Source organism: Schistocerca cancellata, chromosome 9 (genome assembly GCF_023864275.1).
Source record: "Schistocerca cancellata isolate TAMUIC-IGC-003103 chromosome 9, iqSchCanc2.1, whole genome shotgun sequence".
NCBI classification, from domain to species: domain Eukaryota; kingdom Metazoa; phylum Arthropoda; class Insecta; order Orthoptera; family Acrididae; genus Schistocerca; species Schistocerca cancellata.
The window spans coordinates 388,307,476-388,327,086 of NC_064634.1; the positions used below are offsets into that span (position 1 = coordinate 388,307,476).

Consider the following 19,611-nt stretch of genomic DNA (forward strand, 5'->3'; position numbering starts at 1 on the left):
GATCCCGTCGAAGCAGGATAGTGTTTGATGTTCTAAAGGAGCAATTTGCGGACCGCATTCTGGTTCTGGGGTACCCACAGGCCACTGGCATGGGCCTCGATTGGCCGCCACATTCTCCGGATTTGAACACATGTGACTCCTTTTTGTGGGGCTATGTTAAGATCAAAATGTACAGCAATAACCCTAAAACCACTGCTGAGCTGGAAACATTCAGGAGGTCATTGACAGCATAAATGTTCCTACAGAACATACAGAATTTCACTATCCGTCTGCGTCACATCATCACCAAGGATGGCAGGCATATTGAACATGTCATAACCTAAATCCGAATATCTGTAGTGACGTTTACACGTTGAATAAAGTGTGTGCACGCCGTAGTTTGTAACTAATTTACGTTGTTTTTTTTTCATATAGTTCAATAATTGTCTCCCTGTATGTCCTTGCTACGTCCGCCACGTGTTGTTCCCAAGTTAGCAGAATTCCTTCACTTCCTCTGCTTTGTGCTCCCTAGTTTTGATGGTTAGTTTATTGGTAATCTGATTCTTGTTACCCCGTCTATCTTCCGTGTACTATAATCCATATTCTATACTCATTAGACTGTTCATTATGTGCAATTGAAAGTATTCCTTTACTTTCACTGACGATATAAACGTCAACAGCCAGTCTTATCATTGACATGCTTTCACCCTGAATTTTAACTCCATTGTTCATTTTTTTCCTTCTGTTATTGCTACGTAGCTGTCTAGATTCGACAGTAGGGGTGAAAATTTTTTTTGCTGTCTTATACCATTTTTAATCAGAGCACCTCTTTCTTTGCCCTCTTTCTTATCTCCTCTTTGTTGCTGTATATACTGTATATTACAATAGATTGTATTATATATTTAAGTCTGAAAGACGTAGCTGCGACCACAGCGTAATAGTCTAGCCGGCTCTGTGAACACTCTGATCAAAATTAACTCTGATGTGTAGTTGTAGTGTCTTGGCTGGTTGGTGGGATAATGATTCGAAAATCGAGGTGCTTAGTGTCCATTAGTTCTTAAATTAATAAAATAAAATTGTATTAAAAATGGTTCAGATGGCTCTGAGCAATATGGGACTTAACATCTGAGGTCATCAGTCCCCTAGAACTTAGAACTACTCAAACGTAACTAACCTAAGGACATCACACACATCCATGCCCGAGGCAGGATTCGAACCTGCGACCGTAGCGAAAATTGTATTAGGCGTTACGTTCACATATTATAAGGAAGTAAAGTAAAACTTTTAAAAAATATCAGTATATCTAGCTAAACAGGAAGTTGAACAGTTTACATGAGATTTAATCATGGATCATTCTCTAGCCAATTTCACCGTAACGCTTTTGAGAAAATCCGTTAAAGGCGAATGTGATGGGATCACAATAGGAGAGATGAATCACACTTTTCTCGAATGTAAACTATATGCAAGCCAGCAAATTGGTTTCATACAAAAGTTAATCATATCTCATCAAGCGCTACCAACTAATTAAGGATCTTTCCTTCATCAAAAAGACATATTAATTTTAAAATTATTACAATTTTTAAATAAATGTTACCTTTTCCCGTAGAACCCCAGATAATTTCTAAAACAGTGAGTGATGAAACATAAAAAATATAGGAAAAAGAGCTGAAAAGAGCCCCTTAGATAATCAGTACTACGGGGCCCCAGACGACCTTCGAAGAACTACAGTGACCTTGCGCTATAGAGAGAGAGGTTATAGCCACCCTCAACTACGCCAGCCATCCACGACGCGGGCAGTGGTGGTCTGGTCCCACAGCTGGCGGCTCGGCTATTTCCTCGTGCCGTGCAGCCAGTACAGCCCAGCCGGGCGCCCGGCTTTTGCCTCACCGCCGCGACATCCACCCCCGCTTCAGCGGGGATTACGGAGACAACAGTCGCTGCGTCACATCGTATTTGCGAGCTCCCGTACCCGAATGCAAACAGTCATGACACTCGTCACTCTGATTTACGTTTCTATTTACGTAACGCGGCACAAGCGGGGTACCGCAAACACACCTTCTCGTCAGTTCTCTCTTCCAGCGGTCGTATTACATTAGCGCGCGGCTGCTACGGCGCAGTTTTCACGTAACAGGGTCTGTCCTCAACTTCAGTACCTAGTTTCTCCACCGTTATCAGGGTTAATATCGTCACCTCTCTAGAATTAAAACTGCTGCTCTTTCTAAAGACTAGTGTTGACTGGTACAAATCCCCAAAGGCAACAGTTGCACCTTGAACTTTTTGTCTTCGCGGATTAAACGTTTGTTCTCTTTCCAGCGACACATAGCAGTATCTTGACAGTCAGCTGTCGACAGTTGACTGTCGTGACCCATTGTAGTCATGTTTTTTCAGGCAGATATATCTGCGACTACATAAATACTCCACAGCCCACTGTACGCCGCAGGACATACTGTGCTACTTTACCAGTTTTGTCTCCTATTCCGTTCGCGCACAATATGAGGGAAAACTGACAGCCTGTATGCCTCTGTCTACATTTACATATACTTACAAACTCAGCAGCCACCGCATGGTGCATGGCGGACGGTACCCTGTACCACCAACAGACATTTCCTTTCCCGTTCCACTCGCCAATTGAGCGGAGTGGAAAACGACTGTCTGTTTGCCTCCCAGTATGAGCCCTAATTTCTCTTATCTTTGTGCTTCTTACGCGAAATGTGCGTTGGCAGCGTTGAATAGTTCTACAGTCAGCTTCAGATTATGGCTCCCTAAATTTTCTCAATAATGTTTCGCGAAAAGAACGTCATCTTCTCCCCAGTGATTTCCGTTCGAGTTCATGAACCATCTCCGTAAGACTCTCGTACTGATCGAACTTACCAGTAACAAATCTAACGGCGTACTTCTGAATTGCTTCGACGTGCTCCTTTATTTAATCCGATCTGGTGGGGATCCAAAACACTCGAACAAAACTCAAGAATGGGTCGCAGTAATGTTCGCCGTCTCCTTTGTTGAAGAGCTAACCTTCCCTAAATTTCTTCCAATAAACAAAATTCGACCATTCCCCATCCCTACTACCGTCCTTTCGTGTCCATTGCATTCCATATCGCTTTGCAACGTTACGCGTGGATATACAATCGATGTGACTGTGTCAAGCAGCACGCTACTAATGCTGTTTTGGAGCATTGACTCTTTTCTGCATTAACTTACATTTTCCTACATTTAGAACCAGTTGCTGTTCATCAGACCAACTGCAAATTTTGTTCAAATGGCTCTGAGCACTATGGGACTTAACATCTAAGGTCATCAGTCGCCTAGAACTTAGACCTACTTAAACCTAACTAACCTAAGGACATCACACACATCCATGCCCGAGGCAGGATTCGAATCTGCGACCGTAGCTGTCGCGCGGTCCCAGACTGAAGCGCCTAGAACCGCTCGGTCACGGCGGCCGGCTTACAAATTTTGCCTAAGTCATCTTGTATCCTCCTACAATCACTCAACGACGACGCTGTCCCGCACACCACAGGGTTATCAACAAACAGTTGCAGATTATTGTTCAGTCAGATGCTGCTGTAAGTCAGATCATACATGTATGTAGAGAATGTGAGCGGCCCTGTCACACTTCTCTGGGGCTTGCCTGGTGATACTCTTGTCTCTGACGAACAAAAAAAAATGGTTCAAATGGCTCTGAGCACTATGGGACTTAACATCTATTGTCATCAGTCCCCTAGAACTTAGAACTACTTAAACCTAACTAACCTAAGGACAGCACACAACACCCAGCCATCACGAGGCAGAGAAAATCCCTGACCCCGCGGGGAATCGAACCCGGGAACCCGGGCGTGGGAAGCGAGAACGCTACCGCACGACCACGAGATGCGGGCTCTGATGAACACATGAGCGCTATAAGGTGTTCCCTAATGAAAAGGAGACTACAGTTGTATGTAAAGAAATTTTAATAATAATATACTTACAGTTCATGTGGAACAGTACAATTATACATGATTGACACTGGCATTGATACACCGATTCCAGCACGTAGGAAGGGAGTGGATGACTCCAGTGTAGAAACTCCTGGGCCATTACGGATCCGGTTTTCCACAGTGTCCTCTGCTTCCTTGTCACAAGTGAACCCGTGACCTTCAGTTTTTGGGGAGATATTGGGATTGTTAGGAGGATGTTCCAGAACCTCCCATCGAAATTTTTGTAGGAGCTCAAGGGTCTTCTCGGTCACCTATTCCGCCTTACAACGCGGACGTCACCGCAATACTGTGCATAATGCGAGGCACTGTTCTCTGTACACCTCTTTCATATTTGTGAAGCATGGTCCCCTTCTGCTCGAAGACATTGGATAGCCGATCTATGTGCTGTCTGGAAGGAAAGCATCATGCAACGAACTGCGAAACAACTCTACAAAAATAAGGAAATTGCTGCGAAGTCGTTAACTTCACCGGTACAACTGGGGATTCCACTACACCATATCTCAGTAAAAAACATTCATCCACCGGTATTACACACAACCTGTTCCATATCCTCGTTAACTCGTAGTAGGGCACAGGGTCAAACGCTTTCCGAAAATGTAGGAGTATGGAATCTACCTGTCGCCCTTCATTCACGGTTCGCAGGATATCAGTGAGAAAAAGGCAAGCTGATTTTCGTACAAGGGTGCTTTCTAAAATCATGCTGATTTATGGCTGGAAACTTTTCCTTCTCAGGTTATGTTCAGGAATTGTACACCAATCAAATGTTAAGAATATTGGTCTGAAATTTTTGGGGTGCGTTTTCTTACCGTTCTTATACCAGATTTCCCAGGAGCCATGGGCGATGCTCCGGAATATGACAGGAACGATCGTTTGAAGCGAAAAGTGCAGTAAACATGGGCTCCAAAATGCAAACCTTAGAGCTAAGAGCACTTCATCATCTTTGATGCTACTATAAAACAAATCTCTTGTACTGCAAGCTCTATGCCATCCATATTTTGAGAGCAGGTAGTACGGACTAAAACAGGAAAAAAGTCCAGTAAATGTATTCTCTACAATGCAGTCTTTAAGAGCTACGAGCACTTGTTCAGTAGGAAACGTCTTTCATATGAGCGAAGATGGCCTGCTCATAGCTCTTAAGATGAGACTTAAGAGCCCTTATTTACTACACTTTTTTGCTTCGAATGATGGTTCCTGTCATATCCCTGAATATGTACCGTTACTCCTTGAACGTCCTGTATATACTGAAAACATTAGTGGTGAATTACGCTTCATAAGGGCATACCCGATGTTACTTTCCTTTCTGTGCAACAGTCACCGTCCGGCATAACTTACTATTAGCGAAATCTTCCTCGAGCAAGACACATATTGCGACGACACTCCATGGACATAGGCACTTATTACTCGCAGACGGATGTAATTTGATAGTGGACAGCCATGAAACATACTTAACACGGAAAAGGTAAAGAAGAAGATGAGGAAGTGAAGTAAAAAGTAGGGTAGTGACTGGTTTCACGTCAAAATAGTGAACCACACACTAGTGGGAGAAATAAAAGAGTTTTTCCATCTAGAAAGCACGATTGTACAAGTTAGCCGAAGCAAGGAAGATATCAGAAGCAGATTGGCAGAGGTGAAGGAAGTTTTCCTTAGTAAAAGAGGTAGCTACTGATACAACATATTGATATGGAAATGAGGGAGAAGATTGAAATTTGCACATAACACAAAATTTTATGTTAGTGAAACGTGGACTATCGGAAATCGAGAGAAAAAGAAAGGGGTAGAATTTGAAATTTGGAGCTAACGAAGTATTTAAAAAATTAAATTGGCAGATGAAGTACGAAATGAATATATTCCTCAAACGGCCACACTGTCCAAGTTGCTGGTTGCCTATCTAATGTCTTACAGAGGCAACAAAAAGTTTGTCAGTATTTCATATAATAATTGACAAAATTTAAAATGCAATCATAATGTACTCATAAACAGGTATAACCTTTAGTTAGGGCTTCAATGCAACAAGTTACGTATGAATTAGAAAGTGTATATATCTCTCACAGCGCACAAATTGCCTAGAGTATATTCATCCAGTATTTCACAATGAGAGCGCTTAGTGACTTCCAACAAACTTTCCACATACTTTAAAACCTTTCCAAAACTTTTCTCACTGACACTCCTCCCATTCCCCCTTCCACAAAATAATGAAAAGAAATACTGTGTCAGTTGCAACAGGTTCGCTCTTCATGCAGTAAATCATCAGCATCAAACATGCCGCTTTAATTTATTAATTCTGTACTGCTAACTCTATTCGCAGCATCTACGTATACCACCGCCTACAAAATTATATCGTTGTACGACACATGTTTCAAAAGATATAACGTCATAAACACTGAGATGCGTGAACAACTAGCTTCTCTTGAAACTGAGCATGAACAAATCGGACTATGCTGACCCTGCTTTTGATAATGAGTTCATTCAGCGACTTTCAACGAACTTTCTCACCAGTGAATGATCTGAAACTAATAAAGCCAGCATAATTAGGGTTTCTGAGATCTCAAACATAAACCTGTTACATGCTTAAAGTAAAATATTCAACACATTAACTCATTTGTAAAATAATCAGATATCTGAGGCTGCTTTGAACATGGGAGATCGGTACATTAAAGAATGGGAATGGAGGCGGGGGACGGAAATACGCTGCAGAAGAAATTTAGAGATTCACTTATTCAATAGCCCGTAATTGTCTTCCATTGTGATGCTTAAGTTCGAAATTTTGCTCAGAGGTGCCTATAAGTTTCCTCTGTAGAGATGTAAAAGGGTGGCGACCTGAAACGTCTCCCTCGGCGATGCTTCAAACAGCAACTTATACCCCCATCACGTGCGAAAGAAAGGCCACAATTCACAAGTTCACGTGAACTGCAACGTGGGATGATGATGTCAGATTGGCACCAGACTTCACCACAATTTTGCGCAGCTCCGCCGTGGACCTGTCACACGATGAGGAGGTCTTCACTGCCCCACTTACCTACATTTCACCCATTCTTTCAACATCTCTGCAATGGAGGTCAGAATCGCGACACCCAGCGTTGAAATCAGGCGGTTTTTTAATGGATTGCCGAGGAAAATATTTCAGACACTTCATCGCTCAAACGATGTGAAAAGGCCTTAGGGGGTGGCATCAAAGGTGTCAATGAAACCACCCCTTTTCCTACGGTGTTGTTTCCCACACATTTCCCATTTGAAAACGACATTTCGAAGTGCGGCGAGCAACAGTTAGACGTTCTTGACAACCTTTGACACTGCTGACGCACTCGGACGTTTAAGAAAATTTGTGGGACAGCATCGCCACTGAACGTAGTCACACATCTTTGAAGTGCAGCAGAACCGTAAATTTTGCTCTCGTGTATAAGTTGGAATGATGACGGATCATTCAAAACAATTCAACGAAATTTGAACGTGATTCGAAGCATAAAAGGGTACTTATCCTTTTTGAGCCCTCCTGTGATCATGCAGGAGTGCAACATTTAACTTGTGCGTGAATAAAAAGGGTCCTTCTAAGACCCCGTTCAGCAGCAACTTCGGTGCCACCCACTCAACTTTGTTATGGACGTGAGAAACGTACCTGTCAGTAGCTTCGGTATCAGTTCAGCATGGCAGCTGCTCTAGAGCGTGAAGGTAGGCAAATCCCGACGCAAGGGGTGTCGAAGGGGTTGCCTAACCTTCGGTCTGGGATCTCACTGGCTAAAGTAGAACTGTCGTCAGTGGCGAGCCCCGCTTCGAATAGAGCCCCGACGAGCAGCGAGGCGCCCCAGACAGATGTGGGATACTGACCTGGCTGTTCATTTCATAACAGCGACTCCTCTGGTTGCCATCAGCGCCACCCTTAACAGCGCAGCGGCACGTCGACAATGAGCTGCGCCCCGTTTAGTTGCCCTGCATGGCAATCTATCGAGGGCTTACATTTCCGCAACATAATGGCCGCCTCTCCATTGCGAGAGTTTCCACTGCTTTTCTTAAAACCCTTACTTGGCCTGCAAGGTCGGCGGATCTCTCCACAATTGCGAATGTTTGGAGCATTATGGGCAGGGCCTTCCAACCAACTCGCGATTTTGACGATCTAATGCGTCACTTGGACATAATTTGGCAAGACATCCCTCAGAAGGACATGCAACAACTCTACAAATCATTACCAAGCCAAATAACTGCTTGCATATGGACGAGAAGTAGACCAACGCGTTATTGACTTGCTCAATTTGTGAAGCTTATGGCAAGTTGAAAAAGAGAGTAAGACGATATATACGTGTATATGATAAACCCCTTCCCTCAAAAATTTCGCTCCTTCATACCTCTCTGTGTTACCACAAATGACGTGTCACTAATCTCATTTGTACTAAAATTGCAGTGCACGCGAGGTGCATATTTGCTTCCACCGTCCTGAGTGGAACGCATAAGTTCTAATTAATGGTCACCAAACTGCAGTGTTCTATAGTTGTTCTCCCTTGCGCAGGAAACAGGCTGTAATAAACTCTTAGCGAGGAACTGATATTTTATAAATGTGCAATTAATTTGACGCCACTCGCTCTTTATTAGCAGAACACGAGAAACTGCGCAATTACATTCCGCTTTAAAATCACAAATAATTTTCATTCTTCAACAAAATAATGAACTGCGTATTTCCGTAATTACTGTCACACTGTTCTCAGCTATATTTCCAAATAACCAGAGATTGCTTATAAAGTCTTAACTGACACCGACCGCGGCAGACAACGTGCCTGTCCTTCGAGGCTGCCGAACCAGCCCTGATCTTAACCCCAGCCACGTCGTCCGCCATCCAAGTTAGGAGCGATCCGAAGATCTTCGAAGTGCTTCCTCCGCCTTTTCGTTTAACTATTTTTTTTATAATGCCGGTAATTAACACTTTTGAAATAACGGAATGATAGCCTGTTGTTGAGAGATGTTTTTACACAAAATACAAGTAAATTCACTGTGTAGCTTTTCTAATATTAATAACAGAAAACTACCAGTTTGGCGCGCAGCTTCCGAAAACAGCAGCCAATCGCGAAGGACCTCAATTTAGGCGGTCTTTCTCACGAAACCCCGTACAAACCATCTGTCATCGGTACCTCACACCACGTTACGTCAGCTTACCACTGCTGCCTTCTCAATTCTTCTAAGAAGAGCTTCTTGTAGCCGCATATGGTGGCTGTAACGCCAGAAATATTATAAACTCTTTGTCTTGAATACATCATCCAATTTTTCTAAAATTGTAATCATTTGTTTTTATGCACATATACATCATATCCACGTATTTCCGCCCCGCGTGGATAATTCCTTCGTGGTGCGTCGCTTTTTCTTTTTGGTCTGTATAATCTATTTATTTACATGTACTCAAGCAACAATCAAGTTGGACAAAACGCAATATGACTTAGAAATGATTTTATAGATAGTACTGTTGTTGCATAGAACCTGATCAGGCAGAATATCATTTGTTTTTATGCACATATACATCATATCGACCGATTTCCGCCCCGCGTGGATAATTCCTTCGTTGTGCGTCGCTTTTTCTTTTTGGTCTGTATAATCTATTTATTCACATGTACTCAACCAACAATAAAGTTGGACAAAACGCAATATGACTTAGATATGATGTTATAGATAGTGCTGTTGTTAAATAGAACCTTATCAGGCAGAATATGTGATGTTGTTAAACTTTCATATGAACTATATACAGGGTGTTTCAAAAATGACCGGTATATTTGAAACGGCAATAAAAACTAAACGAGCAGCGATAGAAATACACCGTTTGTTGCAATATGCTTGGGACAACAGTACATTTTCAGTCGGACAAACTTTCGAAATTACAGTAGTTACAATTTTCAACAACAGATGGCGCTGCGGTCTGGGAAACTCTATAGTACGATATTTTCCACATATCCACAATGCGTTGCAATAATATGGCGTAGTCTCTGAATGAAATTACCCGAAACGTTTGGCAACGTGTCTGGCGGAATGGCTTCACATGCAGATGAGATATACTGCTTCAGCTGTTCAATTGTTTCTGGATTCTGGCGGTACACCTGGTCTTTCAAGTGTCCCCACAGAAAGAAGTCACAGGGGTTCATGTCTGGCGAATAGGGAGGTCAATCCACGCCGCCTCCTGTATGTTTCGGATAGCCCAAAGCAATCACACGATCATCGAAATATTCATTCAGGAAATCAAAGACGTCGGCCGTGCGATGTGGCCGGGCACCATCTTGCATAAACCACGAGGTGTTCGCAGTGTCGTCTAAGGCAGTTTGTACCGCCACAAATTCACGAAGAATGTCCAGATAGCGTGATGCAGTAATCTTTTCGGATCTGAAAAATGGGCCAATGATTCCTTTGGAAGAAATGGCGGCCCAGACCAGTACTTTTTGAGGATGCAGGGACGATGGGACTGCAAGATGGGGCTTTTCGGTTCCCCATATGCGCCAGTTCTGTTTATTGACGAAGCCGTCCAGGTAAAAATAAGCTTCGTCAGTAAACCAAATGCTGCCCACATGCATATCGCCGTCATCAATCCTGCGCACTATATCGTTAGCGAATGTCTCTCGTGCAGCAATGGTAGCGGCGCTGAGGGGTTGCCGCATTTGAATTTTGTATGGATAGAGGTGTAAACTCTGGCGCATGAGACGATACGTGGACGTTGGCGTCATTTGGAACGCAGCTGCAACACGGTGAACGGAAACCCGAGGCCGCTGTCGGATCACCTGCTGCACTAGCTGTGCGTTGCCCTCTGTGGTTGCCGTACGCGGTCGCCCTACCTTTCCAGCACGTTCATCCGTCACGTTCCCAGTACGTTGAAATTTTTCAAACAGATCCTTTATTGTATCGCTTTTCGATCCTTTGGTTACATTAAACCTCCGTTGAAAACTTCGTCTTGTTGCAACAACACTGTGTTCTAGGCGGTGGAATTCCAACACCAGAAAAATCCTCTGTTCTAAGGAATAAACCATGTTGTCTACAGCACACTTGCACGTTGTGAACAGCACACGCTTACAGCAGAAAGACGACGTACAGAATGGCGCACCCACAGACTGCGTTGTCTTCTATATCTTTCACATCACTTGCAGCGCCATCTGTTGTTGAAAATTGTAACTACTGTAATTTCGAAAGTTTGTCCGCCTGAAAATGTACTGTTGTCCCAAGCATATTGCAACAAACGGTGTATTTCTATCGCTGCTCGTTTAGTTTTTATTGCCGTTTCAAATATACCGGTCATTTTTTAAACACCCTGTATGTGTCTGTGTCTTCTGCGCTATGATTTTTCTTTGTAATTTAGGTTAGCAACATGCCAGTCACTCTCGTTTGCACAGCAGCTGTGATACTTGTTTATTTCCTTTATGAAATCCGTACATATTATAAAAATATATGTTCAACATCTCCTCCTAAACCATTGGTCTGATTTCAACCAAACTTGGTGCACAATAGTATTTACCTTCTGGAAATAATCGCTGTGTAACAACCATCCACCTATCAAAGGGGATGTCGGTGGGGGCGAAAAAGTAGTGTAGACCATGACACGGAAATACCCAGTATTTGAGTATGAGAGTACATAGTGACTTGCAACGAATCTTACACGAAATTTCAAACTTTACAAGACTTTGTCTCGCTGAGAACCCCCCACTAAATGGTGAAAGGGGAAAAGTTTGTCGCTTACTACATTTTCGCTGTTCAGCCACGCGAGATTAGCCGAGCGGTCTTGAGCGCTGCAGTCATGGACTGTGCGGCTGGTCCCGCCGGAGGTTCGAGTCCTCCCTCGGGCATGGGTGTGTGTGTTCGTCCTTAGGATAATTTAGGTTACGTAGTGTGTAAGCTTAGGGACTGATGACCTTAGCAGTTAAGTCCCATAAGATTTCATACACATTTGAACATTTTTTTTTTCGCTGTTCATGCAGCATAACTGCTGATCAGGCATCATTTCTTTGCTAGTAATTCTGCTCGCAACACATTTTACATGTATGCACATATATCACTGAATGTACCTAAAATTATATCATGTACGACTCTTAGTTCAGGAGATGTGACATCATAAACACCGAGATACGTGAAAAACAGCCGCATCCTGCATGACGTCTAAATTTATTACTTCTTTGCTACTAATTCTATTCTCAACACGTTGCGTAGACAGTATACACACACGCCGTCGAATGTACCTATAAAAGTATACCGCTGTACGACATATAGTTCCGGAGGTATCACGTCATAAACATTGAGCTGCGGGAAAATGAAATTGCAGGGCGAAATTCGCTAGAGATACAGGTGAAATATGTGTATAAATATTTATACAGTATAGTAAATATAAGGTGAACAATAAGAAAACCGACAAACTGGAGGATTCCTGACTGGAAATGGAAGGAAAGGGTCGTATGAACATTGTCTAGAAATGCATCGTTGCCAAAGTAGATGGTGCTGACGAATGGAAGTTCCTCTGACCACGTGCCGTGTGATCCTTGTGTGCTACAGGCTGTGTGACTCACGCAGCGTACTGTAAACACCAGAATGTTCCGACATTCATGTCGGGAACAAGTCGAGATTGTGTTTGTATCCGGTAAAGCAAATGGAAACGGTCGAGAAGCATCACAGCTATACCAAATGAAGTACTCTCACTGGCACTAACCATATCACACAACATCTCAAGCCCTTTTTGGACGTTTCTGTGACCATGGGTCCTGCAAAACAGGCGAACGTGCAAGCAGGTGGTGGACTGTGCCTATACCAGATTTGGAGGACCAGGTTCTGCAGGATATTGAGTACAAGCTCCAGGCAAGTGGCCCACCAAGACGGTGTAAGCCACTACTATGCTACTCACTCTCAACACCTGTTGTGACGTGGATGAGATGCAGCTCTATAATGTGTTCCGGGTCGATTTGTTGTCGTTGCATGCACACCATCTGTTTCCAGCCACATGTCGATAAGATCTCTTTTCCTCCATTTGTAGTCGGGAATCGTTCCCTGCAGTTTGTCGGTTTTATTACTGTACTCCTGTAAATTGAGATATAAATGACATATGCGTTCGTGGGCCCAAGAATCTACTGCAACCAAACTTTGTACGGTACACTACCTGGAATGAAATACTATGGGGATAAGAAACACCAACTTCCTATTTGGATAGGGGACTTCATTTGGAGAGAGAAGGGCAGAGGAAGAGATAGACAGACAGGGAGAGAGGGGCGCAAATAGGCGGGTGGGGGGGGGGGGGAATGATATGAGCAGGGAGAGAGGAGGAGGAAATGGACAGAGAAAGGGGAAAATATGGACGGAGTAAGGAAGAGGAGGAGATGGACAGAGAGAGAGAGAGAGACGGTAGGAGAAAATGGACAGAGAGAGAGGGTGGCAGCAGATGGACACAGAGAGGTGCATGAGGACACAGAGAGTGGGGGTGGAGGACGGAGACAGAGTGAGGGGGGATTACCAAATGGACCAATAGAGATGGACCAATAGAACTGGAATAAATATGTACCTAGGCACATCCAGATACTCAGGTAGTAAATATATAATAATCTGATTCTGTTTCTTTAAATCAGTGACTTGACGTCCAACTAATCTAGTCTATGCAATCGAACTCATCAAACATGCACTTTTCGCTATAGTGCTCATAGGCGTTGTGCCATTTGCCAGAGATATTGGGACATGTACCCAACAACGCGTCCGAGAAAAGGTCAAGAGCCTCACAAAGGTCGCGTCTTCATTTTGTGCCTCTCCTGGTGAGTTTTCTGATGAAGTGTTCTGTCCGCAGGACCACCCGGCACATCATCAAGATGGCCATCTTGCTCAACGTCGTGCTGTGGGCCATCGCCGTCGTGCTCATCGTCTACGAGGTCGGACTCATACAGGTCAGTAGACGGACTTCCTGAAATTCACATGCCACTGTGCATTTACCCCTTAGGGTTTGAATTTCCAAAACCATTGAACACGTGTTTTTTTTATTTCCGACCGAAGAGTCAAACACTAATTTTCATACAAGTAGCTTTAAAAATGCTTTTGTAGTTCTTTAATGATTTGTTTTCAAAAAACTTTCACCAACTATTTCACCTCATTAGGCGTTCAATTTTCAAAAATTCTAAAACACGTATTTCTCTATTTCTGACCGAGAAATCAGATACCTAATTTCGTAGTTCTAGTTGCAAAACTGCATTCATAGGCATATTTTCCAAAAAGCCTTTCATCCCCTATTTACCTTATGGGTAAAACTTCGAAAAATCCCTTGTTAAGCGATGCTTACAGTATAAGATCATAACCTCTCCCAATTTCAAGTTTCTATCCTTAGCGGTTTGGGCTGAGCGATGATGAGTGGGCCGGCCGGTTTGGCCGAGCGGTTCTAGGCGCTTCAGTATGGAACCGCGCGACCGCTACGATCGCAGGTTCGAATCCCGCCTCGGGCATGGATGTGTGTGATGTCCTTAGGTTAGTTAGGTTTAGATAGTTCTAAGTTCTAGGGAACTGCTGACCTCAGATGTTAAGTCCCACAGTTCTCAGAGCCATTTGAACCTTTTTTTTATGATGAGTGATGAGTCAGTCAGGGCACTGGTGAGAGAGAAAGAGAGAGAGGGGGGGGGAGGGAGAGGGAGGGAGGGAGAGAGAGAGAGAGAGAGAGAGAGAGATCACGGGCGATACAATCTACTTAATAGCATACACAGGAGCGGTTCTGGGTGGCATGTCTTCGACAAGTTGTCTTGGTAGGTTTCCGGAGACATATTGCTCCAGATGTCTGCGCTCAGATCACCTAACTGCCGTAAATTACACGCTGGTGGGTAGTTTTTGGACATGTCTCACATGTGTTCCATCAGGCACAGCGCAGAAGAATTTGGTAGTCAAAACATCAACGTGGGTTCACTAGCGAACTCCTCAAACCTTTTATTGTCTCATGACATGGACACGTATCTTGCTGGTAGATGCTTTGCCATCGGGAAAGCCACTAGGTATGAAGGGATGAAGGTGGCCTGCTTTAACATTCACATAGCCCACAGCTGTCATGGTGCCTGCGATTACTACCGCAGGTTCCAAGGGAGCCCAAGTGAGTGACCTCCCGCAGCGGCTTGCGTCCGTAGGGAGGTGCATGTTCCGAGCATCCGCTTGTTTGGATCGTAGTGAACCCAGACATGACCGCCAACCCGGCGTAACAAGAAACGTGATTCATCCGATCAGATGGCACGTTTCCATCGAGCCACGGTCGAGTCTCAATGATCCTGCGCCTACTGCAATGATAAATGATAATTCCATCAGATCTGCCACAGATCGCTTGCCGACCCTGCTTTGCAGAGTGAGCATGCCTCTGACTCGCCCGTTCTGTGATGAGCCGTACACGTCCAACATGATGACACTACTTTCATCAGATACTCACGGTCATTGCACGCCAACAATCGACCTGCTGTGCCGTTTCCAAAATGCTCCTTCTCACGCTGCAGGCCATAACAACCTGGTCGAAGTCCCTTATATCAGTGGGATCCCCATTCATGGCCCGTGTAGTCTCTACAATGATTTCCCACGTGCTTTGTCGGTTACCTCTCTCTTACCTACTAGCCTAGTTCATGAGTGATGCAGCATTTTGCCTTGCAGTAGTGACTGTTATTCTGTTCTTAACGTTTGTGTTTATTTTGCTCGGCGTGTGCATGTGTGTCCTTTTGTTGTGGCGGTGGCATTTTACTTTGCTGTCATCGTGTGATGGGGCTACTGACGATGCAACAACACCATGAGCCACTTACGGGGGGGACATATGCGAAGTTATGTTGTAAGGATACACTCATCCATTTTCATGCTTATTGAAGTTATATGTTTTTAATTATAAACAATTTATTTTTTTCAACGAGTTGAGTACAAATGTTTCTTTTTTGAAAAATCTGTTAGAACGAAATTGAGTTTGTGTAGACATTCTGATATACTACAGGCGGTCGCTTGCTTTGATCGTAGATATATGTCTAAGTGATGCTAAATGTTGTTATCTTTATACAAAGAAAAGTATTACCTCCTCAACAATCTTCAAACCATGAGCTACACTCTTAAATTTTGTATATGAAATTAGTGAATTTACTCATGGCACTTATGTTGCCTGTGTCTGCGGTCACTTTCGGAACTCAAATTAAATAATCGAATAAACTAATTCAATATGATTGAATTTTGCATTGCTGTTGTATCCAAGTATCACTACAATAAAATAAAAACAGTGAATACTTGGAGGAGTATGCATAAATAATAACAAGTTTTTATTCATCTCTTCATAACTAAATCTTACAACAACAAAAAATTACAAACATGAATCAGAAAAGGGATGGTGTATGATTGTCAAGGCATATATTGGGGTGGAAGCAGTACAATCTCTCCCCTGAAATTAATTCCTCTTACAACGCAATCTGGCTTTGTTTACATCAATCCCCTATGAGGCCCAGTTCTATTCAAATGGAATCAACTACGACCAAGAGCACCACAAACTATGGTTCATGAAGAACAGGAAGCTGTAAATATCATTTAACATCCCTAGGTCAGTGCAGCAATACTTTACCATCACCTTGATTCAGGCGGAGGCAGAAAACGACATGCTGTGGCCGATGAGCGGTGCACTGCAGCGGCTGTAATGTTCTGACGCGTCCACGAAAACTTGCAGACTACACGCACTGGCGTTTTGATTATTATAACATGGGAAACTTCCCTATCAGAGTCCTGAAATCCAAGCAAATTTCAGTGTGATGTGCACCCATTCGCTGGTCTGGCCATCCAATTTGACTCACATGCATGACGGCACATACTGGAATTTTCAAATGTCAGACAGCTGACTCACGATATGTCCGACATGATATACAGTTCCACTGTTGGTACAGTTGGAAAATGCCACTGGCTCTTAGTCCACCACAAGTTGCAGGCCACAAGTCTCACCCACTAGGGCAGTTCTCCATCAGGGGAGGACCAGATGAATGAGGCAAAGAATCACTATCACTTTCCGCCAAGCCTCGATACGGCAGCCGAATGAGCAGGAAAAAAAATCCTCCACAGTGTACAAACCAATCATACTATCCACTCACTGAATCTCCCCTGTTGACTGCTCTGCTGGCCTGGTAGCCAATCCAGACACAGCATGGGGGTTCCCACATTGGAGGAGCAAGCCTCTACTTTGCATATCCTAAGAGGAGCCAATCAGCGACTCCAAATCTCTCTTGTCTGAAAAAATAAGATTTTAGACTAGGGAGGCGTCGTTATTACAGTAAGCATGACATGTTTCAGTAAAAACGTCTACCTAGACAGGACCACACAGTCCGTCATTTACGGAGAAATCTAATCTTACCAGGTCAACCATTTCCAATTTTTGAAAGAAGGCTGTTAAGCTTCCCATACAGTCATAAACATGAAATATATGTTTTTGCTGCTCGCTAAGAAAACCTGGCAATTTCCTGGTGCAAGGCGAGCTACAGTCGTGTCTACACTAAACACATGCACCAGCCTCTCTGTTCACATCGTTCCAGCTCCTAACATGAGAACGCTTGTAGTCTTATGACCGTCCCACCATTTGCACAAAAGTTCAGATTACAACAGTCTCTCTTAAACAGCTTCGGCCACCCATTTTACGCCAACTGGCCGCCTTCGCGACTGTCTGTCACCAGGCCCAGGCAAAATGTTTTTGCGAACTGGCACCCTCCTGCTCCAACCCTAAGAGGGAACAGTGGAGTGGTACAGCCTAAAGTCCTTCTGCAGGTACATCTTTCTCCCTGTTCTCCATCGCTTCCACTATGGCCCTTCGGGTATAAGTTTCCTACAGGCTGCAAATGCAGTTATATGAACATTGTGCCCACAATTTGCTCACGTAAAAAAGTCATAAAGCATACATACCAAATGTAGTGCTGAGTGACACGGAGATCGTGACCTAAAATATGAATATTAATCTGACAGCACCACTCAATACCATTATTACAAATTTTGGAAAAACGACATTTTCTCTATGGAGTGCGTGATTGATCATTTTGAAAAAAATTTTTTGTTTGTTTATAGACGCAATCACATGTTTATGACACAGTCATAACCGGTTTCGGCCATACAATGACCATCTTCAGATTCTAAAGGCGGCATACACTGAACACAGGTTCATGCGTTGTCAACGTTTGACAACGCATGAACCTGTGTTCAGTGTATGCCGCCCTTAGAACCTGAAGATGGTCATTGTATGGCCGAAACCGGTTATGACTGTGTCATAAATATGTGATTGCGTCTATAAAAAACAAAATTTACAATTACTACAAATATCTGTGGAACAGAATATTTATGTCTTCTTTTGCTAGATTTTTGCAGCTCTGTAAATTTATATGAAAAAAATATACCAAATCTTAGGACTTCCCTGTTACATAAATGTCTTAGTATTATAGTAAATGAAAATTTCCTCCACAGAATGATTCACTATAGTAATGACTAACTGCACGGCAAATTTAAATGACAAAATTTAAATACTATGATTTCAGTGGTTTTTAAGGAAAAGGTATGTAAAGTAAGTTGCGGAAAACCTAAATCAAAAAATTTGACAGGGTTTGTATTAGGTCTTACCTCATCTGGGCGATCTGGTGCAAACCATATGTTATCTCCTCTTCATCCTCAAGCGCTCTTTTCTTTGCTTGTCCTCTTAGGTTAACCTGATTTTCAAACAGAGTAACAATAATGTCAGCTACATCAATTCTCCTGTTGCCGATTTCCTTCAGTATCGACAGTGTAAAAGCTCCTGGATCAAATCCTAGCCTCTGTAGAGTCCAAAATCTGCCAAGATCAACACATGTAAAAACTAGACAAGCATCATACGCTGCAATTTCCTCAGCAGATGTGGAAAGAAAAGTTGTCTTGGGGCATGGTTTTCCTGTCACACAGTGGTAACTTTCATTAGGATTTTGATTTTTTCATGCACACACTTCTGTAGAATTTATGAATCTGGCAAACATCGAAATATTTCCCTCATTGTGACGGCACAAAACTGGAAGAAAACAATGCAGGAATAAATAATATGAGGAAATACAGAACTATAAAGGGGGCGACCCTGTGCAAGCTTTTGTTAACTATTATTTTTATTACACATTGAAGTGTAATTGGAACGTAATATTCAGGAATTGAAATTTCAATACTATGTAGTAAACGAAGATACAATAAAAAAACATTTCACAATTTTGGTCGTTTTCACGTATGTCCCCCTTTCAGCCTGAACATTTTCATTTCTCCATTCAAGACCATCTACTAACAAGGGAACCTCCTCATCGCATCCCCATCAGATTTAGTTATAAGTTGGCACAGTGGATAGGCCTTGAAAAACTGAACACAGATCAATCGAGAAAACAGGAAGAAGCTGTGTGGAACTATGAAAAAAATAAGCAAAATATACAAACTGAGTAGTCCATCTGCAAGAGATGCAATATCACAGGAAAGCGTGAGCTAAAAAGCGCCGTGGTCCCGTGGATAGTGTGAGCAAGTGCGGTACGAGAGGTCCATGGTTCAAGTCTTCCCTTCAGCGAAAATTTTTCTTTCTTTATTTTCGCAAAGTTATGATCTGCCGTTCGTTCATTGACGTCTCTGTTCACTGTAATAAGTTTAGTGTATGTGTTTTGCGACCGCACCGCAAAACCGTGCGATTAGTAGACGAAAGGACGTGCCTCTCCAATGGGAA

The 19,611-nt window shown here is 43.2% G+C and overlaps 1 protein-coding gene across 1 annotated transcript in view; it reads left to right on the plus strand.

The window, feature by feature from the left end:
- The window catches only part of LOC126101614 (vanin-like protein 3), a 160,831-nt gene that overhangs the window by 66,499 nt on the left and 74,721 nt on the right, over positions 1-19,611 (plus strand). The window contains exon 2 of the mRNA XM_049912296.1: positions 13,726-13,822. Coding sequence (XP_049768253.1) covers positions 13,748-13,822 — 75 coding nt within the window. The 5' untranslated portion in view covers positions 13,726-13,747. The remainder of the gene's footprint in view (positions 1-13,725; positions 13,823-19,611) is intronic.